The 25,495-nt window shown below is 30.2% G+C and overlaps 3 protein-coding genes across 5 annotated transcripts in view; 1 reads left to right on the forward strand and 2 right to left on the reverse strand.

Moving 5' to 3' along the window:
* Window positions 1-957: 957 nt before the first annotated feature.
* Nox (NADPH oxidase) lies at window positions 958-14,121 on the reverse strand. 2 transcript variants are annotated; one of them, XM_072892767.1, is made up of 20 exons: window positions 13,989-14,121; window positions 12,811-13,093; window positions 8,266-8,360; window positions 7,985-8,096; window positions 6,930-7,027; window positions 6,672-6,792; window positions 6,255-6,405; window positions 5,863-6,073; window positions 5,449-5,675; window positions 5,004-5,192; window positions 4,640-4,833; window positions 4,179-4,500; window positions 3,774-3,921; window positions 3,438-3,607; window positions 3,032-3,185; window positions 2,572-2,789; window positions 2,112-2,299; window positions 1,801-2,010; window positions 1,366-1,569; window positions 958-1,226 (listed from the first exon to the last, which is right to left on the reverse strand). In XM_072892767.1, exons 2-20 carry the CDS (start codon window positions 12,955-12,957, stop codon window positions 1,029-1,031), a joined length of 3,357 nt encoding a protein of 1,118 aa, XP_072748868.1. In that variant the 5' UTR covers window positions 12,958-13,093; window positions 13,989-14,121; the 3' UTR covers window positions 958-1,028. The 2 variants fall into 2 exon arrangements, with proteins under 2 accessions (XP_072748868.1, XP_072748867.1); XM_072892766.1 differs by having other exon boundaries at window positions 13,856-14,121.
* A 1,643-nt stretch (window positions 14,122-15,764) lies between these two features.
* LOC140665730 (uncharacterized) lies at window positions 15,765-22,213 on the forward strand. Of its 2 annotated transcripts, XM_072892194.1 has the most exons (10): window positions 15,765-15,975; window positions 16,374-16,554; window positions 16,831-16,978; window positions 17,254-17,364; window positions 17,569-18,315; window positions 18,959-19,107; window positions 19,395-20,177; window positions 20,303-21,057; window positions 21,156-21,672; window positions 21,821-22,213. In XM_072892194.1, exons 2-10 carry the CDS (start codon window positions 16,374-16,376, stop codon window positions 22,141-22,143), a joined length of 3,714 nt encoding a protein of 1,237 aa, XP_072748295.1. In that variant the 5' UTR covers window positions 15,765-15,975; the 3' UTR covers window positions 22,144-22,213. The 2 variants fall into 2 exon arrangements, with proteins under 2 accessions (XP_072748295.1, XP_072748296.1); XM_072892195.1 differs by lacking the exons at window positions 15,765-15,975; window positions 16,374-16,554 and having other exon boundaries at window positions 16,843-16,978; window positions 17,256-17,364.
* Window positions 22,214-22,380: 167 nt separating this feature from the next.
* Cht7 (chitinase 7) overlaps window positions 22,381-25,495 on the reverse strand; it is a 28,832-nt gene continuing 25,717 nt past the window's right edge. Inside the window, exons 9-16 of the mRNA XM_072892196.1 lie at window positions 25,209-25,426; window positions 24,735-24,889; window positions 24,511-24,651; window positions 24,171-24,318; window positions 23,870-24,055; window positions 23,443-23,565; window positions 23,092-23,293; window positions 22,381-22,913 (exon numbers count right to left, since the gene is read on the reverse strand). Of these exons, the coding sequence (XP_072748297.1) occupies window positions 22,705-22,913; window positions 23,092-23,293; window positions 23,443-23,565; window positions 23,870-24,055; window positions 24,171-24,318; window positions 24,511-24,651; window positions 24,735-24,889; window positions 25,209-25,426 (1,382 nt within the window). The 3' untranslated portion in view covers window positions 22,381-22,704. The remainder of the gene's footprint in view (window positions 22,914-23,091; window positions 23,294-23,442; window positions 23,566-23,869; window positions 24,056-24,170; window positions 24,319-24,510; window positions 24,652-24,734; window positions 24,890-25,208; window positions 25,427-25,495) is intronic.

The raw sequence follows: 25,495 nt of genomic DNA on the forward strand, positions 1-25,495 counted from the left end.
AATAAAAAGGATATAATATAATAATATAATAATTATTAAAATTATAATGTAATAATAATTAAAATTATAATAAATTTATTATTATTAATAATTATAATTATTAATTATTATATCTCTAATAATACATTATATATTATGCTTCTAATAAATATATTAATACATTTCTAATCTTTAATTTTCCGAAGCATTCATTATATAAAGAGAAAAATAAATAATTTTTATAAAGAAATCAAACTGGCAGCCGTCAATAAATAAGTATACCATCACTGCTTTGCTTCTAATAACTTCAGTTATAATTTTGTTATGACTTCATTATATGTAATAAAATTAGATCCAGTCTGATTATTGATAACCTAGAATCGCAATATGCTCCTTCCTTATATTTTCTATATTCAATGCATTTTTCACGTTTATATCAATGATATTTCATTGTTTTATTTTTATCAATGGCACGAAATTGGCACCTAATACTATAATAAAACTCTTGATTTAGAAATATGTGTAAAACTTCAGTCTCTCTCACACACACAAAAATGTTTAATTTTATTCACATAATTTAATATAATTTAATTTAAAATTTATAATCTGAGAAAATGATATAAACAGAAGATATCGACAATTTTCTTTTTCAACGATGTAAAACGAGAGAACTAATAGAAAATTAATTTTATTAAATTATGACAGAACGACAGATGCATTTTCTGCTCATTTTGATGACTATTTGGATTTTGCACGAGATGACTAGAATGATGCAGGATGTTGATTAAGATACATTAAAAATTAGAAAATAGAATTAATAATGAGCAAAATCATTGTTAATTACGTAAAATGATAAATATTGAACAGAAGTTTTAAATTCAAACTGTGATCAAAAAATTATTCGTGAGTATATATATTAAAATCACGAAAAATAATTTATTAAAATACAATTATTATACATAATTATAATTCATAAAAATAATATAAAAAGTATCTGATAATGGCGAACCATTACTAAAATTGTCGAATTCCTTTTTTTCTCTGAAATATCAGAAAGATTCCTTTCTAAAGCAAAATCCAAACTGATCGCATTTGTACCGAAGAATTCTAGCGAGCTGTGGCGGCCCACAATAAAAAACTGTAATTTTTCCCTTTTTCTTATCTTGCAGCTGCTTGAAAACTTTATCCCAATTAGGACGACCCCCGTTTGTTCTAGTTTTCAAGCCTGTGATAAGATCTCGTTTCTCCTAATTAAATAATGAGAAATAATATAATAATAATCAAAATTAAAATAAATTAACTTTTGTCATTTATTTAAATATTACTAGTATACATTTGTGATTTAATCACTTATAAATTTCCAAAATAATTATGATAATCTCTGACCTTTTCGTGCAGAAGATCCAGCGCTAATTGCAAGCCGACTGCTTTCATGTCGCTCTTTTGCAATGCGCTTGTGATGTACATATGCATCTCCAGAAACCGTTCCATGGTAATACCTAACTCGGCCTGTTCCATTTCGAGTTGTGATAGCAAGTTAACGAACCATTCAAACGAACGTTGATCGCGATTAATCCAAAAGAAGTCCACCTAGAATATTTTCTCAAATTTAAAAACTTTATACAAGGAATATGAACGAATAAAAAATATGATGATAATGTAAATATATGATTAAATAATTACATCTTTTCTGATATATTTCAGTAATACAATTTCGAGATTTGCTGTACACATATTTGTTTATTACATAATTGCGTTATATTATCATCTTTTTTAAGGATGATAAAATGTAGAATTTGAAATCTAAATGTGTGTATTTACCTTTCGTAAATTCATTACAGTGGGTGGAATTTCACTGGCCCAGGAAAATGAGCACCTTGGACAAGTATGCCTCGCTTTCCAGTATCGATGCATAATTGATTGTAGAATAGAAGCGAAGGGTGTGACTCCGATTCCTGTGCCAATTAAAACGGCATGTTGCGCACGAAAGATATGGCTCGACGGTGCGCCATAAGGACCATCTAAGAAGATCTGCAATGACGAAACAAAATTATAGTTATTAATTAAAATCATATTAAACTTGACGGAAATATCGCGTAAAAGCTATAGAAAAATTAGAACAAGATCTTTACCTCCAATGGTTTTCCTACGGGATAATTTATGGATGTGTGAGAAGAACTTTCGAATTTCAAATCTAGACTCTCTAAACTATCCATAGTTTCGTTAAAAGCTTTCCTCAATCTTCCTTCTTCTGCCGCAATCTGCATAGCCATTGCAGGTGTAGACGTCATTTCATTTCCACTCGCATTTGCATTTGATACTATATAAACACATGTAACAAATAAAAATATTATATAAAAAGTTGCATCTTAAATTATTTTTATAATAACGATATGTAAACACGCATAAAAGATACATTTTAAATCGTTCTTAATGGATTATTATTTAATTAGCCTAATTAATTAATTTTTTTATAATTATTGTTGTTATAGAATATCGTTATTGTATTCTATTATATTTCAAGAAGTTTTTTTTCTTTTAAGTAATACGTCTTCAAATCAATATTATAATGTTTAACTCCACAACACTTACCAGAAGTCGATGAAGTATCGAGTTCGTAATCGCAAGTTTCAAGACTGGGTGTTTTAAAAGCAATAATAGTCGGTTTCGTTCTCATGTACCGGAAGCTTTGAGCCAATGATTTATTCTGCGGACTCAAATAAGCTAAACCCAATGACTTCAACCGAGCACGTTTCAACTGACACTCATCGAAACTTCTCTCCGACTCTGATCTCATGTAATCACGAAGTCTACACAAATATCATACATATATATACATCATATACATATATAATACATATATAATATACATATACATATATAAAAAGCTTTCAGAAAAATGCATACTTTTAGAGATCATTATAATTGTAGTAACGATATCGATTTAATAAAATATTTGTAGAATTAATCGTAATGATAAAGAAATAACAAGATAAGAAAAGTAACTTTTCAAAGATGAATAAATATTTTTACATGTTATAAATCTACTCACGCCCTAAGTCGTTCTTTTTTCTTATTCTTTGTCTGTATATCGGGCATCGAGCGTGATTTTTCAAGCGGCATTTTGCTACCAAGAAGTAATCGATGGAGTCTCCTGTCTCTTCTCGCAGACGTATCCGTCCATTTTTCATTTAATTCCATTGTATCTATATTAAATTGATCAATACATTTTAATTAAATTTTTGTGTAATTTAATATTAATTTAATATTAATTTTATTATATATATATCTTATTACATACTATTGTTATTAATAATAATGTGACTTTTTATTAACACGATTAACATTTTTATTAATATGATTAATCTTGATAGTATTATGTTTCTTAGAAAAACAATATATATATAATAAAATATATAATAAAAATATTAATTATCATTTAAGTATGTAAATCTTACTTTCTGGAGTTTTTAAGTATGCAGATTGATCACTAGTAGGTGAATGTAATATGGTGATCTTCGTTACATCAGATACAAACGTAGGGTTATCAAGACCATGAGTATAAGCTACCGACTCTGTTGAAGGTTTCTGTCTCGTAATAAGTGGTGGTTTCTTGCCACTGAGAAATCTATATAATGAAAGATAGACAGTTATACGACATGCGATAATCAATTATTTATTAATAGCATGACAATTTAATTATTAGAAATAATTACTTTTGCATATTGTGTTTTATGCGCAAATGTTATTTCTATGTGATCTTTGTATAAATATGTTTAAATCGGCAAACTTACGATTTTTTTCGAGGAGCATTCGTATTATCGCAATTTTTGACAGTAAGTAAGATATCGCCGCGATGCAGCTTTATTTGCTCTTTTTCAAAGTATGAATACAGACTATTGGTCCATTCACCGACTGCACGAATGTGCAACCACATGTAATCTGTACAAAAATATTAAATATTGAGTTTATAATTATTGTGTTTAAATAAATTTGTTTTTTCTATTAGTAATAAAGAGCATAATCTGCATGTTAAAAATATTTCAATAATGAAATTTAAATACGAGAATAAAGTAAAATAAATAAAAATTGCATATAATTGTAGAATTTAATATATTGATAAGAAAGAGAAAGAGAGAAAGAGAGAGAGTGAATCGTACATTTTAGTTGTTACATCATGTATTCTGCTTACAGCTTACCTTCTTGTTCTGGAGCACTGCTAATGGTAAAAGGATGCCATTCATATCTTGCTATTACCGGAATATTAACAAATACATAATCGCCAGGGTGAAAGTGGAAATGAGGTGGCCTTTTGATGACTAAGTGAGTCACCTTCGAAGGCAACAAGAGGCCGGAACTAATGTACGTCTTGCCACGCTGCGAACGTAACCATATCAATCGACGAATTTTTTCTATCAAGTATATTACGCCCGGGACGACAAACCATTTCCAATAATTTGGGCCATGAAAGATTAATAAAATCCAGAATGGTATGTACAGCAGATGAGACCAATAAAATATCTGTGTTATAGATAAATAATTACGAAATTTTTGTAAAATATCGATCAAATTAAACAAATTAAAATTTTTGAATAAATAAATTTTAACGAATTAAAATTTTAGAATAAAAAAATAAACATATAGTATAAAATAATAGTACCTCAAAACAGCCTCCACGTCGTACAAATGCCATGGAACAAACCGTCATAACGACAAGTATAATAAGCAGAATTACTCCAGTAGGATACGCACTGCCTGCCACCAAACCAAAATATCCAGGTCGACTCGTTAATAACCATTCGGACATCGTGTAGTTCCCACTATTCATTTTTTCATCTTTTATAATCACCGTACCTATATAAAAATAATACGTAATTAGGTATAATTGTTATTAATTATAATTTTATTATAGTTAAATATATAAGATAAGATAAACCGTAATTTCGGTTTATTTTTTTGAGAAAAAATAAACTTTTTAAATTCCAAGTTAGATGATAATTAATTAAAAAACTTATTGAATATACCGCAATAAATAAGATGCATCAAAGTGTGTACAATGCTAAAGATTCCAATCAATATCCCTATCATTTTATGAAGATATATGTGGTCATCTAGAGGCAGTACAGAGTTAAAACCGTGCGTCCGCAGAAACGTGATGCATTGACGCAGCATGAGGACCAGGGTAAATGTGCAGACAAAGTTCAAACATTGTCCTAAAATAAAATTTTGCAAAATCAGTTTAGTCCTAGATTTTTTTTACATTATTCTCTCTTTTAAAAATGTCAACAGAAATTTAGTTTAATATTAAATAGCCAATTACTTGCTTGCAAATAATGACTACACTTATTACAAAATTAGTATTTATGTATAAACAAGTTGTTAGGATAAATGTATTACATTTACGCATCTAAAATAAATAAACTTTAGATTGTTATATATTCTTATGTGTACATATTATATTTTTTTTACCACATGCACGAGCGATCATCACGTAACCATTAAAATTTCGGTATTCATAAAGACGAGAGATAAACAGAACCACGTTGATGAGGACAAATATCGAAATAAAAGCGATGTAGACGTAATTGTTTTTCATGTATGGCTTTGTAAGTTGATACGGGCGAAGGGACGAAAACATTCCCAAAATAGATTTTCGTTTCGGTTTTGGTTGCGGTGGTACTAGCCATCGATCTATGCTGCAATTGATTTAAAATTTATTGTTATAATTGAAACAACGTTTCAATAATCAGTAAATTTTATAAAATAAAAATGAATACAAATAATAAACTGAATAAACCTTTCTTAAAAGTATCTATTATGTTTTTCAACTTTTTAACTTAATTATACATTTATTTATATATTTCTTATAATTCTCCATCTCACCTGATCGAGAGGTTTTCCAACAGACCATCATGCTTCTCTAACTGCCTTTTTAAAGCTTCAAAGGTGATCGCTCCTCTGTTATCCTGATCAGCATCTTCAAAGAGTGCAATTGTTAGATCTTCGATTTGCTCGTCGCTGAATTTCATTCCATTCTCTTCCATACAAGCTCTCATCACATGTTCCAGTTCGCGAAGTTGTATCAATCCATCGCCTTTTATTATTTATGACAAAATATGGAATAATAAAAACAATTTATATATAAAGTAAAATATCTTAAAATCTAAAAAGAATAATTTCCTAATTTTTAAGCAATCTAGTTTTTTGCAAGTCTTTTGATGCCAAGATTCATAAATATTTTACGTAAATAAATCATTTATAATCATAAATATTACCATCGATATCATAAACTTTAAAGAGAAACCTAATCTTATCGTCCGGAGACTTTCCAGCAAATTGATGCATAGCATCCAGAAATTCTTGAAGCGATATGGTTCCAGAATTGTCTCTGTCAAATATTTGAAAGACTCTTTCGGTGAAGAATGGCTAAAAATTAATTAAGATAAATATTACTTGATTTATGTATCTCTCATTGAATGAAATTAATACTGTTCTCATTATAATAGAAAATTTTATGCTCTCGATGTATGAATCTTGTTTGCATGATGGATTATATCAATAGAAAATCTATAATAAATAAATAAAACACTAGAAATGAGAAAAAAAATGTAATTAGGATATTTAAAAAAAATAAGTCAAAATTATAGATATCTGCGCGTTTGAAATAAATAATACTCATGCTTCCTGCCTACGTTCTTCGAAGTAACAATTGTCTTGAATTCTTCGCGCCGTATTTCCCTCTCATTCCCAACAGTCTGTTTAAATATCTTTTCAAGCCATTCGAGATTTCCTTTATCAAAGCCAGCACGTGGTCTGACAAAAAATATTTAGTCGATTAATACACAACAATTAAAAGCTACGAAATTACAAATCTTAAGAAGAAAGAATATTTAATATCGTAAAAAGCAAGGACAATACATCTCTATAATTTATATAATTTTATATATTACCTGGTATTACTCACGCCAGATATAAACTCCATAATTTGAGTTGTCGTTACGTATCCTGAGTTCTCTTGATCGATTAAACGGAACAGTTTATCCACGATCTGTAACATGTGAAAGGTACTTTTAAATCGAATGTATCTGATGCAAAACGTTTATGTTTCTTGAATTTGCTTCTCGAAAAATCGAAGAGCTGACAAACGGCACAGCTTTTTAACTTGTAGCCTTAAGCATACTGGTAATTTAACTGTCTCTCTTCTGAGAACTTGTGGGAGAAATTTTTCTTGTGTATTTTCAAAGAATGCACGCGAAATTACACGTATACGAAAAAAATGTATATGTATTATATTACTGATTTATTGTTAGTATATTTTTGACAATGGTCTCTAAAAAATGACATGGATAAGGTATCTCTGTAAATGTATCTTTGTAAACATGCCTAACAAAGTACATATACGCTGTAATCGCACCTTTACGACTAGCTATTTTTAAAAAATTAGCATTCTAAACTGTGTTTCTTCGCCGTTTTCTCATATCTTTTTTTACGCAATAATAATTTTTTCTCACGACAATAATAAATTAATTTTCTTCGATCATTTGTTACGTTTGTATTAATCTGTATTAATTAATTAATTAATTAGTTTAATTATATTGTCTGTACAGATAATTGCGACATTTTACCTGTTAACTAATACTGTAACTGATATTTACATAGCCATAGTTTTATTATAATACAACTTTTTCACATACTATAAAAGAATATTTCTGTATAAATGAAATAATAATAATTTATAAAATAAAAATATAAGTAAGATCTTTCTAACGTAAAATTTAAAATTTAATACGGATTGAGAAAAAAATTTTATTTCTTCTAATATAAAGATAAATAACCGTAAACGGATGTATCACATAAATTAGTCTAGAAACAAAGTGTTACTATAAATAAAAATTTCTTGTTTTACTTCATTATCTTGCTCTAATTTAACAATTATTTACATAAATGAGTATTAATTTTAATTTTTTTACGTCTATTTCAAATATATAAAAATAACACAACTTACTCCTTTGGTATAAAAAATCTGCTGAAAATTGAAGAAGTTTACTGGATTCTCTCCGCATAGTACATATGCCACACTTTCGATCTGATCGACAAAATAATTTTGCTTCTCGTTTCTAATAAATTAATAGAAATAATTAAACAAATATAAAATATACATATTTTTAGTATATAGAAATATATCTTAACTAGGAGTATATCTAAAATATTATTGAAAAATTACCATTCATGAAAATACACGCGGAAATGTTCATTAGCATATTAATAACAAAAAATGATTCTTACGTCAGCCTTCCTTTGAGGAATTCGATCCATTCTTCCTGCTTCAGTAACTCATCACGATCTTGATCAAATAGTATAAATAATTTTCCAAGAAACACCTAGAAAATATGAATCTCATAAGTAGCATGCAAATGTTAATTTATCCATTATAAAATTTTTGAACAATATTAAACAATTTATTATCTTTACATTATATTCAAAATAAAATATTTAAAAATGTAATACGCTTTGTCAATTAATTTTTATTAAAAATACATATAAATTTAATTAATATATAGTATTATAGTATATTAATAAATGCACATATAATGTATATAGTACACATATATAATAGAATATGTAATTTAAAAAATTTTATTAAAGATTATGGATGTAATAAAAAAAAGAGAAATAGTGTAATTTCTGAGAAAGTTTTAATTTTTTTTAGCAAATTTTTTTATTAAAAAAGAGTAACAGTACTACACTTGTAAGTGTTCCAGTATACATATACTTATCTGTCATCTAAATAAGAAAATGTAGATACATTAATATACATATAGACCATTTCAAAGACCGCATATTTGAATGCAAATTATTTTAAATATATCTCTTATATATCTCTATATGTAAGGTATATCTAGGGCAAAGTTAATGTGTGATAATGAAAACCTATTTATTAAAATTCTAGCCTCAGGTGTATATATGACGGCGTCAACTTTAGCATCGATATGACACATATCGATCACCATCGGATGTCGATGACGGGCTATACAAACACGTGTGTATTTCACTCTCGATCGTTAAGAAATGGGTCAATGTCATGACAGATTACGCTGCATGCTCCCTCGGTGCAAGATCCAGAAACATGTCCCAATCTCATGAGTTAGTGAATGTGATATATGCAGGTTGCACCTGAACCATTATTCACAGACTTAATGACAGAGCCTTTAAACGTTTTTTTACTCTGACAAATTTACGGTTTATTTAAATTCAAAATAGACTTTGCTTGAAAAGGAATTTAATTGTAATGTTAATTACAAAGAACGTGATTCAAGATCCATTTTATACTAATTTAGAGATAGAAGGCTAATACAAAATAAAAGTCAAAAGACGATTTAAGTTGTGGAAAAATATTCGTTCAAAAATAAGAAATTGAGTTTAGAAAATTAAATACAAAAATATATTTTATACATTTTTAATATAAATAGTGCTTTTAAAATTTTTTAGAAAGGATGAACAAAACAAATTGAATTAAATATATAGCATTCAAATAAAAATGTTAATATCTTATCTATGCAGCTAGGGAGAATGAAGATTCACATTGCAAATACAATGCTATGACTAATTTACGTCTTGCGGTTGCTAAAATAAGCGATGCGAGAAAGGAATATCTGGTTTTATATCCTATCAATCATTCTTAATTTCTATTTTTTGCACATACCACAAAGGCAGCAGAGAAGATAATAATCAATCATAGTAATTACATAGGTTTGATGTGACAACATAATCACTTTTAAAATATAATTTTGAATAAAAATTCTTGATTGAAAAAAAACATTAATAATGTTAGAAGAATGTATAAAACATATGTAGTTTTACCATCTGTTAACGTTTAATGAATGCACTTAATATAATCATGCATATGTATATGATATTTAGACAGATATACATTTTATAATATAAAACTAATATTATTTACACATGACCAATGTTTAACATTTTTTACAATAATATCAATGTATATTTTAATATTTACTCAATAGCATCAAAAGCATCAAATTAGAATTATCTAATCAAATTGCAAAAAAAGTAAATCTTTTTTATTGAATTAAATTTATTATATTAATTTTAATTAATTGTTCTAAATCTTTTATTTACGTTTCTCGTTCGATTAAATTTGAATATTGAAAGAAACCTTAACGTTTTAATAATGTAAATCGATATTTAATGACGTTTGATCGATAATGACAGTTGATGGCGCATTGGCAATTAATGCCAATGGCAGTTAAAGGGTTAATGGATGGTTTAGTAAACGAGGTGTCGGCCCCAGCCGAGATGTTACGTTCTACTATTGGTCTCGACGAACGATCGATCGGTCCCAAGCGACCGGGAGACACTCGGGGCATCAAGGCCTTCTGCCCGGAGCGATCGGCCACCTTGATCGAAAACCGGGGGGCCCTCGATAGAGACCCTCGTTTCCTTCGATCGTATCGTCACCGCCGCCTCGGGTCTCCTTTTCTTACGCGGATTCTTAAACCTGGATTCATTGCCGAGCACGATCTTACAAGACGATTGTACTAAATGGCTCGAGATTGCAAATCTTAGCCAAAAATATTTTAGCTCCGATAAGGAAATCTCGTTGCCTATGTCGTTGTCGTAGCTTTCCTTATTTGGCAAGATCTTCTTATAAATGACACTGCATCAACGAATTTAAACTTTATCCCGGAGCCACGTCAATTTCGTATAATAAATATTTCAAAATATAATCTTTAAATGAGAAAGCAATATATATATATATATATATATATATATATATGTATATGTCTGTCCGCGGTCTTGTAATAATTTTTTTATAAATAAAGACATCAAAGCTTCTTAAACGATAGCATTAAAATTTCGTGTTCCGATATAGGTGACAAGCCAACGCCGCATTTGTCAAGCAGTATTGCATAACCATACATAAATACGGTATAATGGTAGCGCTTTTTTCGGAGTGTGAAATGATTGACTGGTTGAACGATCATGATCATAGAGTATACTGATGTGTGAATCGAGTTTCGCTCTATTTTTTTCTTTCGTGCCTGTGTTGCAATAACAATCGGAGAAAAGAGAACTATTTTTTTCATTGAAAAATATAAATCCTAGAACTATAGATACTTTTATCTTATACATATTTATTACAATAATTGCAATTTCTTATAAGCATTTTAAAATATTACCAGGAAGATGTACAAAAAACTATCTAAAAATTATTTTTCAGAAATTGATTTGAAAATATCAAATATAATTTTGGGATAAAAATATTAAAACTAGTGTAAATCCGAGTTGTACTTTTCCACTATGCATATTCTCTAAACCAGTCTTGCATTCTTGTATTAATTAATTCGCCGACATCTTTTAAAAAATACATATAATAGTAATATAAAATTAAAATATAGATAGTATAAAATTATAATATAAATAGTAATAGATAATTATAATTGTTAATTAATTATATCTATTTTTAATTAATATTTATACTATCTTGTTATTTAAACATAATCAGATAAAAGCCAATTGTAAAACTACTTTTTCAAAAGAACCAAAATTGCTCGACAAGCCAATATCTCTGAGTGACGTAATATCAAGGTTTCACATCTAGTGCCACATGAGCCTTCTTTTTCTTCACGAAAGAAAGTGAGATGGCGAGCCAATAATTACAATAATTGCAATTTCTCATGGTCATTAAAAAAAACACCAGAACGAGAATGCTATATTTTTTGTTGTAAAATTGTATTATTTTATTAAAAGCTTAATTATGTTATTTACAGCATTGTATTATAAATGCAAATCGAAGTTTAGACTTCAAGATAATTATTTTGTTTGTGACAAGATAATGTATTATAATTTAGTTGTTGATGCAGCTAACTTTTTGTAATGTCCGCTTTTATATAAAAACTTTCTCGAAAATCTACGGCGAACAAAAGATGTCAATTATCTTTTTGTGACATTTTATTTAATTACTGTCCCGTAAAAATATCTTATGCTTTGCCTACAAATAATTGCGTTTAGCAGAAATTTTATTCACGAATGTCTAGTCAATTAAACCAAGATTAAGTGTGTATATGAAAGCAACGTTTTTGCAATCATGCATATATAATGTCAGCAGACGATTTGAATTACTTGACCGTATTTTCTTTGTCGCTGTCCCACGTGAATCTTCAGCTTTTTAATTTAATAATTTTTGCATTTCGTAATAATTACCTTCTCATAAGTTACGATATTCTTTTATGTGTTATCGCAATTTCTTCCTACGAAATCATGTTCTACTTATTTGTACGATGCGTGTATTTTAATCGAGACGTTTCGAAATCATCGAAAAACCCATCATAAAATTAATCCGTGTCACATAAAACTGAAATTACTACATACAAGCCTCGTATTTTATGAATGAAAGCGACATTTCTGTTTCTTCTCATCATCTCAGAGAGAATTCGTAACAATTTTATCCAACATTTTTATGCATTCCAAACAAAATATCGTCATTTTACCTGCATTTATATGAAATTTATTTATGTTTGGGCAAACTCAAATTTTTTAAAATACATAATTTTTTTATATATGTATATACATATTTTTTATATATATTTTATAATGCAATTTTGTAAAAACTATTGTATTTCTCTAGTCTTTAAATTTCTCTTAAATGTCATGTGCATACTTATTTCTAAGCTCGTCAATAAAACCGAAAAAAATAAAAATAAACATAATATAATTAATTTTACTCAAGTCATTATTTTATTATATGATACCTGTTAGTACTTTTATCTAGTTTTTATTCCAACTAACAATAAGGTAGAATATGCGTACCTGACCTTGGAAGAGTCTTCTGAAAGCTTCCTTGCTGTAGCGTCCAGATCCTTCTTCCTGTAGAATTTCCTTGCATTCCTTTAGAATGACGCTTCTCCTCTTCTCGATCAGGCATTCTTCCTCCATACAACTGATATTCTCTTCCATATTAAAATATTATTCGTGACAGGTAGGATTGCGAAGAACGAAGGTGCGACCGAAGAAATGAGATCACAGCCGCTTTGGCAATTCATCACGAGATCAACAAGATTCCTGACATTTCTCGCTTGCTTTATTCTTCGCTCTTGTTTGGAACACAAATGATTTAATGAGTCAGTCGTATATGTGAATGGAAGGTTATATTTATAAATTTTCGTTGTATTAAAGTTCAAAGGTAATATCAAATCTATAAACACTCAAGATTATATAAGGTTATATAAGATTATATAAGATATACAAAATTATATAAGAGATATTATAATTATTTTTAAATATATATAATTATAATTAATTTGTAAAATATTAAGTTAAATATAGTTTAACGAAGAAATGATGATAAAAAAATCAATGCTAATAATTTGTATACGTGTTATTTTAAGATAAAAATATAATAATAAAAACAGGATGTTAAATATTTAAGAGAGAGAGAATTAGTCGAAATACACACATTATCCCTTTTGCTTTTATTTTTGTCTTTAAATCTTAATTTAAATTAACAAAATAAAAATAAATTGTTAGAAATAAAATAAAATTTTGTCTCAAAATAAATGGAGACTCCAAGTTCTCACAGCACTATAAATTTTGCTTTATTTTAATTATTATTTTTTTTAAATTAAATTCAGAGAAACGCAGGTAAATGCACAAGTAACGTGAATACTTTCTGACTTTTCACTCTGAGACTATGAGACTATAAAATACAAATCACTGCGACTGTCTTTTTATAAAATCCTTGTTAAGAAATAATAGTAACTTACATCAATTAAAAAAAAAACAATCTGTTTCTTTGCAAAATATTTCACTTTTAAACTATCACTTTTAAAAGTATTGAAGTTTAAGCAAAACTTGCCATTATGTTTCCATTACGTTTCCTTAAGCGAGATTCTCCGGCGACAACTGATAATTAATTTTTATATAACAGTCCTATCTCCTTTTTCGATACTTAAGAGAACGAGACCTTAGTTCAACGTACGAAAACTCACTTTATCGCGTGTATCAACGAGCGAAATTGCCGCGGTAACGTCTCTCGATGTTACTGAGAGAAGTCTTGAATGAAAATCATCCTCGGGGCATCATCGAGCCGGCGTTCAGCGCATTGATGGTGTCGTCGGATATCTGAAAGAGTGTTGGTGCCAGTAACGTTCATATTGGATCACACGGGGGGAGATACTGTGCAAGAAAGAGCGAAAGAAGGGAAGACAGAACAAAGAGAAGGGAGATAGACAGATTGGTTTTACTGACGATTCAGATCATGAGGGAACAGACAACCTTTCACTTTTTGACAAGCTTGTGTTCCTTCTTTTCTTCCTCTTCTTCTCTGTTGCATTCTCCTTTTCCTTCTGCTTATTCGTATTCTGTTTCTCTCTGTCTCTCCTTTGAACTCTCTTTTCGTCCACCTGGCAGGTGCGATTCAGACTCCTATCAGGAATCCGGATTCCGTTTCGTATAATTTTGCGGAGAAACGAGTTTCATTGATGGCTCAATGTGCATTCTTGCTCGGATATTTCCTCAGCTTTCTTGCTTGTTTTATTGCGATTCCTGGAATTATAAAGACGTTGTATCTTCAGATCTCTCACGTATTACTATCGCAGTTTACTAATTTTAGATTATTTTAAACTCTCAATTAGATTACTCTTTTTCCTTCTCTTATCTGGAATTCAAATATATTTAATTTATTATCATTAGTCTATAATTATTATCTTATAATTATATTTATTTTATATAAGGACACGTTAAGAATTGAAAATTACTGACAAGTAAATTGTAATATATAATATCAAATAATAAATCACTCAATTGATAATAATAATGTTATTATTATTTTATTATTATTTGACAATAATTTCATTATTAACTTATTTTTTAGATGAACATTTATTCTCATAAATATACTTGTTACGTTACAATTTATACCTACATATATATATATATATATATATATATATATATACAGGATGTTTTAGACCCCTTCTCCTTTTATTTTGAAAAGGGATGATGCTAAGAAGTTAGAAAAGACATATTTATCATGAAAGCCTATCTGAAGTTTCTGATGGTGATACTTTCAGTTTTGGGAATCCTATTAGTATTTGTGTAAATTGCTCATAGTACTTTTCTAATACACAAATAATGCTATGATGAGCGAAGATTATTATTTTATTACACAATGTATATGATATGTTAATAATGACATTTTTCACACATCGATAAAGAGAAAGAGAGAGACAGAGAACGAGAAAGAGAGAGAAAATATATTAGCTTCTTTGTAGATGTAAGAAACCAGCTTATATGTATATAGTTCCGTCTTTGTTATTGTGCGATAGATTGCTATCGATACATCGCGAATCATTTTTTATTAAATATACGTTCTTTGGAAAATCAATTTCTTCCGAAAGTTTTCTTTACATAAGACATAAGAGAAAGTTTACATCTAGCCAAAGATATATAAATATTTATCGAAATCCTTTACCTTTCTCTCTCTCCTCTCTTTTTCTCTTTCTTTCTCTTTCTCTCGAATACACACAGTTGTGAAATTTTATACGCGCGTATAAGACGGGTACATAAAAATATATGTGACGAACGGTGAAAATATACTCTACCGTGGCCAATTAATTTATAAATTATTCATTTAAAAAATCGGCATATATAGTATTCAATGTATTTTGAATATCGAAGTTTTCGTCAAAATTATCGCGGCTTGTGTACCGTATTCGATCCATAAAGTCCGTCCGGAGATGCGCTTGCGCTCCCTAAAGATTGGCACCTGCGCTTTGGAAGTCGTCTACGAGCTGATTCCTCGACGCGTTTTGTTTGCTTCCTGGTCTCGGGCAGGATCAACAACGAAGTTATGAAGATATCCTGAAAACACAGATGCTCTTTTGAAATGAATCTCTCGCCTTTGAAGCCAATCTGACGTATGTACGTTAGTTTCTGAGGACTCCAGGAAGTAACCCGGGCTTAATCCTGAACAAGGTCTGTGATAAAATAATAGATTTTTATCGATGACTTCGTGATATTCTACAATATAATGATAACATTAAGATTTTGTACATAAAATAAACTGTATATTGTTATTGATATGTTGTAAAAATATATTAGTAATTATACAATATAGATCTGTAGGTTTAAAGCAAATGATATTTAATACAAAAAATTAAAAATTTTTTTAAATAAATCTTTAAATACTTTCTTTATAAACATTAATAATTAAATAAAAATTTCAGACATAGTATTTAAATATTAATGCAAATTATTATATAAACTGAAAAACATATTTTTATATATAATGCATTTTTAATACATATTGTTATAAGTATTTTTTGCATTTATTGCGTTAAAAAAGATTTTGATTTTCATACATGTGTTTATAGATGACGTTTGCGAATCAATTCACAAATATATTAATCTTTCTTTTTTGGACCGGAGTGATAAAATGTTATAATGTTCCTTGCACATTCAACTCTATGTGCATGTGTTGGGTTCAGGATGATGATGACGATTTCACGAAAATGGACATTAGCTGTATGGGAGTTCCATTCGCACGATTTCCTGGTACGTACGAAATCAATATCTTCGTATATTATATAAATACTCCTAAATAAGTTTCCTTTAATTATTTAATTTTAAAAATACATATTATATATTTTTTTCATTATTATTTTCTATTTTGTTAGTATCAGATTTTTTGTGTTATTTTATAAGTCTATATTTTTTTCTTGTTATAATAGTAATATTACAATATATGTATACACATATCAAAATACATGTTAGCATAAATTAAGAAATGTAATTAAACAAATTTACCGTAACTTACATAAAATGTTTTAGATGTGTCAGTAAGCTATGTAGCACAATTGGATATTGCTGGCTCCGGGATACAAGTGCTGGATAATGACGCGCTTGCGAGTTCCGCTGGTGTTGAAGCTCTGGGATTGATGAGCAATCGGTTATCCAGCATAGGTGAAAAATCTCTATTGTAAGTGTAATCTCCATTATATTTTTAATTTCTTTGCACACACAATACGAATAATACGCAGATATTCTATATATTTCACACACACGCACAATAAATTATAAACTATAATTATTTTTTGTTCAAGACAACTTATGTTTTATATTTACTTTTTCTAATAGTTCGTAAATTATTTTTAATAAAATCACCCGCATGTTAAAAATTTTTTTTTATTAATGCTACTTTTTTGAAGAAATCTAGGATTAAGAGATTAATATTATTAATACTTTTCTTGTAAGAGGTGTTACGAACAGTCTACGTTCATTGGACTTAAGCTACAATGCTCTCGAGGATGTGCCTTTCAAGGTTTTCCGCGATTTAAGAAAATTAAATTGGCTTAACATGCACAGGTACGAATAAAAGCTTGTTCGAAAATATTATATAATATTATATAAAAATTACAAATTTTCTATATTTCTCTAATATCTTCTTATTTAAAGCCTAGCATTTTTTTTAAATTCTACAAGAGAAATATAATTTAATAAAAAAAATGATATAATAAAATAAGAAATATTTTATACATACGTGTAGACAAGAAATTTGTTAATTATTAGCAATCACCTAACATCATTGGATGGCGACTGGGGCCGTACCAAAGAGAGCTTGACGAATTCATTCTTCGGAGATAACTCAATCACTGAAGTACCTAAAATCTTCTCAAGTTTCGCCGCGCTGGTATGGTTGAATCTTGACAGTAATAACATCGACAAGCTCTCTGAGGATTCTTTGCCACCGAACATGCATACCTTAAGCATCAACAATAATCTCTTGAAAGAATTCCCGCAGTCTTTAGGAGGTTTGAAAGAACTTACTTGGCTTTATATGAGAGGAAATGATCTCAAATATCTGGAATTACCGGATTTCCGTAGTTCCGGTTTGGAATTGATCGACGTTAGCGAAAATTCCATCGAATGGATAAAGACGCCCACCTTGAGCAATCGCACTTTAAAAGTGAGAGATTTTAATCTCGCCGGAAACAAATTGACCTCATTGCCCGGCAGAATGTTTTATCGTCTCGAAACGAGAAGAATCCACTTGTCATCAAACAGTATCAGAAATGTTGACAGCGAAGCCTTTTACGGTCTGGAAGATATTGTCGAATATTTGAACCTCGAAAACAACGATTTGCCGGCAGTACCAAACGCAATCAGTAGATTGAGAGCATTATCGTACCTTTACTTGGCTAACAACGAGATTAAAAATATTTCCGGTGAAGCTTTTCAAGAATTCGCACAGCATCTGAAAGCCCTCTCTCTTGCGACTAACAGTCTAGATGCAGTGCCCGTAGCTGCTTTGTCCAGGTATTTTTAAATTTTTAATATTTTTATATGTGGAATTAATTCTTCAATCAAATTTTAATAATTTTGAAAAAGTAATTTCCACAACAATTGATTCCAAAACATAATTAAATATAATGTTAAATTTAAAAAAATAATATTTTTCAGTAATACAATAAATAAAATTTCTGAGCGCATATACACACATAATTATTAAAAATAACAAATACATATTTGTATAAAAAATATAAAAATGTTATCTCTCCTTAGTAAGACAAAAATGTTGATTAGCAAATATATTTTATATAAAAATATTTTTATCTACATTAATATTTTTATCTAATAATTCATTAAATTAATTATAACTTTAAATTTTAAAAATGCAGAAATACATGACATAAATATATCACGAATAAAAAATTAATTCATCATTATTTAAAAAAAAAATTATAAATTTATTATTCTGTATAAGAGTTAAATGCAAAAAGCAAGTAGCCGATTGATATATACGTTCTTGTATTACATCCATGTTTGAAAAGTTTTTTGTGTTATATAATAGATTGTAAATGTCAAAATAAATTACGTAGCAGGGTATGAGCTAATAATATAAAATTCTAATAGCGCGAGAAGAAAGTTTGATGTATCTGATAATCAATCTCTGAAACAGATGCCAGAGGCTACTGCACCTGAATCTCGGTTACAACAAGATCTCCCACGTAGAGTCAGGTGATTTCGAGTGGGCCGAGGACCTTGAGATCCTATTGCTCAGGAACAATGTCCTGACGAAATTGAAAGCTGAGACCTTCAAGGGAGCCGGTGCGTTGCCCGTAATTCGATTGCGAAAGTACATTACTCGTACTCGAAATAAAATCGATATACATCACAGTCATTAATTCAGACTAACATAAGTCACTTGCTGTTTATATATACTTACTATTATATTGATATTAAATATTTATACTTGATTAAAATTCTTAAATTTAATTATAATTTTACTCTTTTTTTATTATTTAATTAAGGAAAACAATAAATCCGTTTATAAAAATATCTTATATAATTGCATGTATATGAATTTATCTCTTTAATAGAATATTATTTTTTAGGCAAATTAAAGGAGCTCAGTTTATCCTTCAATCACTTGACGGAACTCGATGATGACTGCTTTGTTGGTATCGAGGAGAGCCTAGATATTCTCGAATTGAGTTTCGCCTTCGCTACAGATATTTTCCCTCAACGTGCGCTCAGACCACTCTCGAATCTTCGTTGGCTAGTATTAGATAACAACAATTTCCAGACAATCGAGGCGACTGCCTTTTATTCCTTCCAACAACTACGTTATATTAACATGGAATCAAACAGACTGCACTACTTGCCTGAGAGGATATTCCTCTCAAGTGTACATCCGGAATTAAGAGACGTCAAACTAGGATATAACTTTTTGGAGGCGATCCCAGAATCAAGTTTTCATAATTTGACTGAATTGTTATCCCTCGATTTGACCGGTAATAGAATAAAAGTCTTGACAGCCGGCTCCATCATGGATTGTCCGAAGCTGGTTACCATATCGTTAGCTTACAACAGAATACAGAAGATGGAGAGAAATTCTTTGTACGGTTTGTCCAGTTTGCGTTTTCTTCACTTGGAATTCAACAAGCTGACTATGCTGGATTTGGGTGCTATCGCGGAGATTGGTGGCCCTGACTTTGCTCTGAATGTTTCCTATAATGCAATCGCGTTCGTCGACTCGGGATCTACGATGAACAATCTCACCAGATTGGATCTTGGATTTAACAATATCAGTCATTTGTCAGCTGATACGTTTTACGGAACGCCCGATTTAAAAAGTTTAAATCTGCGCAGCAATTTTCTCACAACAATTGATTCAGGTAAAAAAAAATCCAAACAATATTTTTTTCTTCAAGAAGTCTTGGCAACTGTATATTTTTGATCGAATATATTAATTGTAAGACAATAAAATTCTTCAGCAATTATATGTATATATGTTTCACAGGAACATTCGCGTTCCCCCATTTGGAAATTCTGGATCTAAGTGACAACAAGATAGACACGTTGCGTAAACAATCCTTCCACGGTTTAGAATCTCTACAGCGGCTGGATCTTGGCGGAAATGAAATCGTCCAGCTGTCAACCGAACAATTTAGAAACTTAAAAAGTTTAAGGATCCTGAATCTCTTGAACAACAAGATTCGATCGTTACCGCGAGACGTTTTCGAGGGTACTAGATTGGAGATCCTCGACCTCAGTCATAACAAATTCACCGTCGTACCGTCGCCGTCATTCTTAGAAGTCGCCTACACTCTGAGAGATCTCAATATGGCGGAAAACTTTTTGGATCATCTTGACTCGACTGCTTTTCCGACTTCTCATCTGGTATCTCTGAATCTCGCGCAAAATCGTTTGAGTATACTGCCAGATAATTCATTCGTCTCCTTGGGAAAATTACTCAGCTTGAACGTGTCTCAGAATATTCTTCAGGCAAATTTTAAAGAGCTGTTTCATTACTTGCCAAATCTTAGACAACTTTACATGGCTAATTGCGGCCTTAGAAGCGTACCATTACTGCCATTGACGAATTTAAATATCTTGGATTTATCCATCAACAATGTTGATGAAACCACTGACAAGCAGTTTCAATATTTAGAAGGTTTAAAGATCCTTTTGCTAGTAAATAACTCGTTGACATTATTGCCCGGTGTTAGATTGAACTTGTTGAGAGAACTTGACGTATCTGGCAATCCTATCGAGGTAAAATTAAATTAAAATAAAAGGAAAAAAGTATTTTCAATGACATTATTAAAAAAATTGAGGACGTGAAAACATAACGCGTTTACGTGATTTTGCAGGAACTGATGAAAGATAGCTTTTTGGGTTATCCAAGATTAGAAAAATTAAACTTAAGGAATTTAAATCGGACCAGATTAGTGGATAAAGATTGTCTTCGACCTTTGAAGTATTTGAAGCACCTGCGGATTCAAACGTGGCCTCAAGCAGATGGGTTTCATCTGCGTCACTTGTTGTCCGGATTACCTCTTCGAACGGTCGAGATTCAGGTGACGGAACATTTGCTGAGACATCAAATACAAAATGTCTTTACAAAACAGTTGAGAGAATTGACTATCACCGGAAGCGACCTTGAATTGATTTCTTCCGAAGCGTTTTCCACTATCGAAGGCGGCGAATTAATATTGAGAATTAAAGACACGCACGTTCAAAGACTTCAATCAGATATTTTTCTATCGTTAACGAAAAGATTGTCGCAACTTACATTGGACCTAAGGAACAATCATATCAACGAACTGAGTCCGTCGATAATTTATGGAAATCTTTCTTGGGAGACTGTTGGGACCAACATGGTAGCTGGTAAGATTGCAATAAGAAATTTGAAAGAAAATAATTACTATTAATTTAAAGTTTATAAAATTATTAAAAAATACCATATATATTATATATATATATATATATATATATATATATATATATATATTATAAATACTTGCTCTTTCTGCAGGTGGACTTCAAGTATCCGGAAACCCACTCGAATGCGACTGCGAAATTGCGTGGTTGAGTTTATGGCTGCGCAGATGGCTCAGAGAATCCCGACAGATTCACACAGCATCGCAGTCCGATGCCAGACAACTGAGGACCATAGCCGGCCGAGCTGTATGTACGGAAACAACCCCGTCTTATTCTTCCGATAAGGTCCTGTTAACTCTAGGAACTCCGCACACAGCTTGCCAAGCATCCGCCCTCAGTTCAGGAAATTACGAACGACTGGCAACAGCTTGGCTGGCCTTCGTCGAGTTCTTCATCTTCGTTTTCATTGCTAATTAACGGCGAGTTCATATTACGACGAAAAATTCTCGGGCCTAGTCTTTTTAAAGTTTAATGTGATTTTTTATGTAAGAGATTATCAATAAAAAAATAAAATTAAAAAATTATAAAAAATATTTCTTGCTTTTTTTTCACAAAATTTTTTTTACCAAATAACAGGAGGATGTTTTTTTTTTTAAAAAAAAAGCAAAAGACGAGAGAAGCAAATGATTATTACTTCTTTCCACTTATTTCGAGAGAAATCTTTATTTACAAACATAATTGTCACATGATTTCGTTTGTGCTTTATACAAATGGCGAAAGTAAAAATAGACGAGAATGGAAAAAGGAATGGAAAATTCTTAAAAGTAAATAAGGTACTTATAAGATATATAATAATAGAATAAGAAAAAGAAATTTTCATGAAGAGAGAGGGACTCTATTGATTAACGCGCGGTGATAATACACCTGTCTCGTTACTTACGAATTATATAATGAATATTTTTGATAAGATTATTTCCCTAAAGACTTTCGTTTTTTTATTTTACAAGTTTTATTTGCTTTTTATTACGTTTCTCGTTTTTAAACAGGTGGCGCCTGCGTATGCTGCAAACAACCCTCGACATTCTCCGGCCAATCGCAAACGTTCTCATTGGGATTGAAGACCAGATTCACAGGGCAGGGCATATGATGCTTACGTTCGCCCTCACACATATAGTACATCGTGCAATCATTCTTATCCGCATGATAAGATATATGATTGTCTTCCTCGTCACATGACACTTCATTCGCTGCAAAATTTATTTTAAAATAAAATATGATTTTTTACAAATATTTTTTTTCTATTTTCTCTTTCATATAATTATTATTTTTATCGATTTTATATATTTAATATTTATTTTAATGTTTTGTAGGATTATCCCCTCATATAATAAAAATAGTTTTTTTATACACGTATAATTTACTTACGATCCTTAGTAGTATATTTTCCATTTCTCGAGGTACTTTCATAAGGACCGTCGTACTCTAGCTTGACTTTGTAGCCTTGCAGCTCTTTCTTCATCGTTTTAATCAACGGATACTTTCCTGCTCCGCAAGATCCTTTAAAGTCGTCCATATCAACTGACCAAATCATGACACCTCCAAAGCCTTCTTCCTTAAGCCAAGCCATCTGTAAAAAAAATATAACGTTTAAAATGTAAGAAACATATGTATGTGTAAATGAAAAAATGTGTACAACAATTAATATTCAAAAATTAATATTAGAAATTTTGATCTAACAATTAAAGAGACGAAAAATTCAAGAATATTATCACTTACCTTATTAATAAGACTCCTTTCGTCATCAAATCCAACCCACTGATCTTCTCTGTACGCAAATGGTACTTGTTGTTCACTATCCCATACTAGAGTCGTGTTGTCTTCATTTAAGAAGCTACAAACCTATTTACAAAATATTTACTCAAATAATTATAATCAATAAAAGATATTTTAATTTTTTTAAATAAATTAAAAATGTTTATTCTAAAATATATTACCATATAATATAGAATACAGAATATAATTCTTGAAGATTAATAATTTTTTTTTGCACGAACAGAAAGAGGGAGAAAGAGAGAAAAGGGGAGAGAGAGCTTGATATTTAATAAATATTTCATATTTTACTTTCTTAGAAAAAAAAGACTAAAAATAATGTACGTATAAAAAATGTGATTAAGCAAAATAAAGAGATGATACTATAACAAACCTCATAGTAGGACAAGAATCCAGATTCGTTGGTGAAATTTCCAGCCATTCCACCACCAGACGCTGGTGCACCAATATCGAATTTATCTTTGTCGACCAGCGTAAAGGATCTACCGTACGTGGGCATTCCTATCATGAGCTTTTCCTTTGGAGCTCCTTGTTTCACCCATTCTCGCGCACTATAATCCTAAAAATAAAATAAAATAAAGAAAATATAATAACAATGTCAATTAAGAGAGATTACAGATATTAACACATATATACATTAGCCCCCATAAAAATACTGATATTTACGTACTTACCACTGTCAGCTTTTTCTGATAACTAGTAGCGCTTTCTAAGGGATATAGAGGACTGTTGTGGCCAACTTGTCTCTCCCACTGACCATGAAAATCATATGCCATTACGTTGATAAAATCCAGATACTTAGATATTTCGGGAACATCGTACCTAAAAAAGAAAAGTTCCAATCGTCTCACATAAGTTTTAAAAATTCTTATAGTAATTTATAAAAATAAAATATCATGTAACTTTTAAATAAACAAAACTTAAATAAATTATTTAGTTCAATTTTTATCATTATAAATTACGAAACACACACACACACACACACACACACACACACATCTATGTGATATTTACCCTGCAGCAATGGCTTCGAAACTTGCGGGCACTGCGGCTGACAAAATCAACTTCGGTTGATCGGAGCTCTTTGCTTCGCCCTCAAAAGCCAGCCTGAGTTCTTTTAAAAGATTAACGTAGGCTGATCGATCATCGGCACCTCTATAGAAATTTTAAAAGATTATAATATGCATTGTATATTATATAGCCATTTAATAAGATAAAAAAAAACATGAATTAAAAACCTTGGATATTCCCAGTCAACGTCCAATCCGTCAAACTTATATTCTCGCAAGAAATCGATAGCCTCATAGACGAATTGATTCATTCGGAATGTATTACTGGTAAGTTCCTTGAAGGGCGTCGAGCCAAATGCCCATCCTCCGATAGCAAGTAGAATCTAAAAATATTTCCATAAAATATAAGCGATATTCAATTTCAACAATCTGCTTGTTTAAATGATATTTTTTTGTTGAATTTTTAATTATTTATAATTTTAATCATTTGATTATTTTCTTGTTTATTTGATTATTTTCTTGTTTTTGGAATGTTGCGAAAGTTAAAATATTGAGAAATGAGTTGGGTTTCGTAGCTGGAATAACACTTTCACGAGATAACTTTCTTCAGCAACATTTTAAAATGCGCATAAAATACAATGAAAATAATAATAACATATTAAAAAATATTAAATACAATTTATAAAAATTTGCGACAAATACCTTAATATCTGGATTCTTGTCGCGAAGTGCGATTAGTCGTTGGTACATTTCAGCATCTTTGTCGCTTCCTTCGGTTAGTAAATGATCCTTCAAAGTTGCGAATGCGTATACCACGTGAGTGCAAAGAGTCGCATCGATGTCCTCCGGATTAAATCGTCCCATTCCCGGCCTTTTGTGCGACCAATTTGTCAGGTAACAAATAGTTTGAGCCTCTCTCTCTGCCAATACGTAAGAAAACTTTCACTACAACGCGCAATTAATCTCTAATCATAGAAATTAAAGTAGCA

The sequence above is a fragment of the Anoplolepis gracilipes genome, chromosome 5 (assembly GCF_047496725.1).
Source record: "Anoplolepis gracilipes chromosome 5, ASM4749672v1, whole genome shotgun sequence".
Classification (NCBI taxonomy): Eukaryota; Metazoa; Arthropoda; class Insecta; order Hymenoptera; family Formicidae; genus Anoplolepis; species Anoplolepis gracilipes.

Bases quoted from the DNA above. Each gene is read 5' to 3' on its own strand.
- LOC140665730 (XM_072892194.1), top strand. From the start codon at position 16,374: ATGACGTTTGCGAATCAATTCACAAATATATTAATCTTTCTTTTTTGG. The intron at 19,108-19,394 runs GTGCGTTGCCCG...ATTATTTTTTAG, and splicing joins TGAGACCTTCAAGGGAGCCG to GCAAATTAAAGGAGCTCAGT. The intron at 21,673-21,820 runs GTAAGATTGCAA...CTCTTTCTGCAG, and splicing joins TGGGACCAACATGGTAGCTG to GTGGACTTCAAGTATCCGGA.
- Nox (XM_072892767.1), bottom strand. From the start codon at position 12,957: ATGGAAGAGAATATCAGTTGTATGGAGGAAGAATGCCTGATCGAGAAG. The intron at 8,361-12,810 runs GTACGCATATTC...CATATTTTCTAG, and splicing joins GAAGACTCTTCCAAGGTCAG to GTGTTTCTTGGAAAATTATT. The intron at 2,300-2,571 runs GTAAGTGTTGTG...GTGTTTATATAG, and splicing joins CGATACTTCATCGACTTCTG to TATCAAATGCAAATGCGAGT.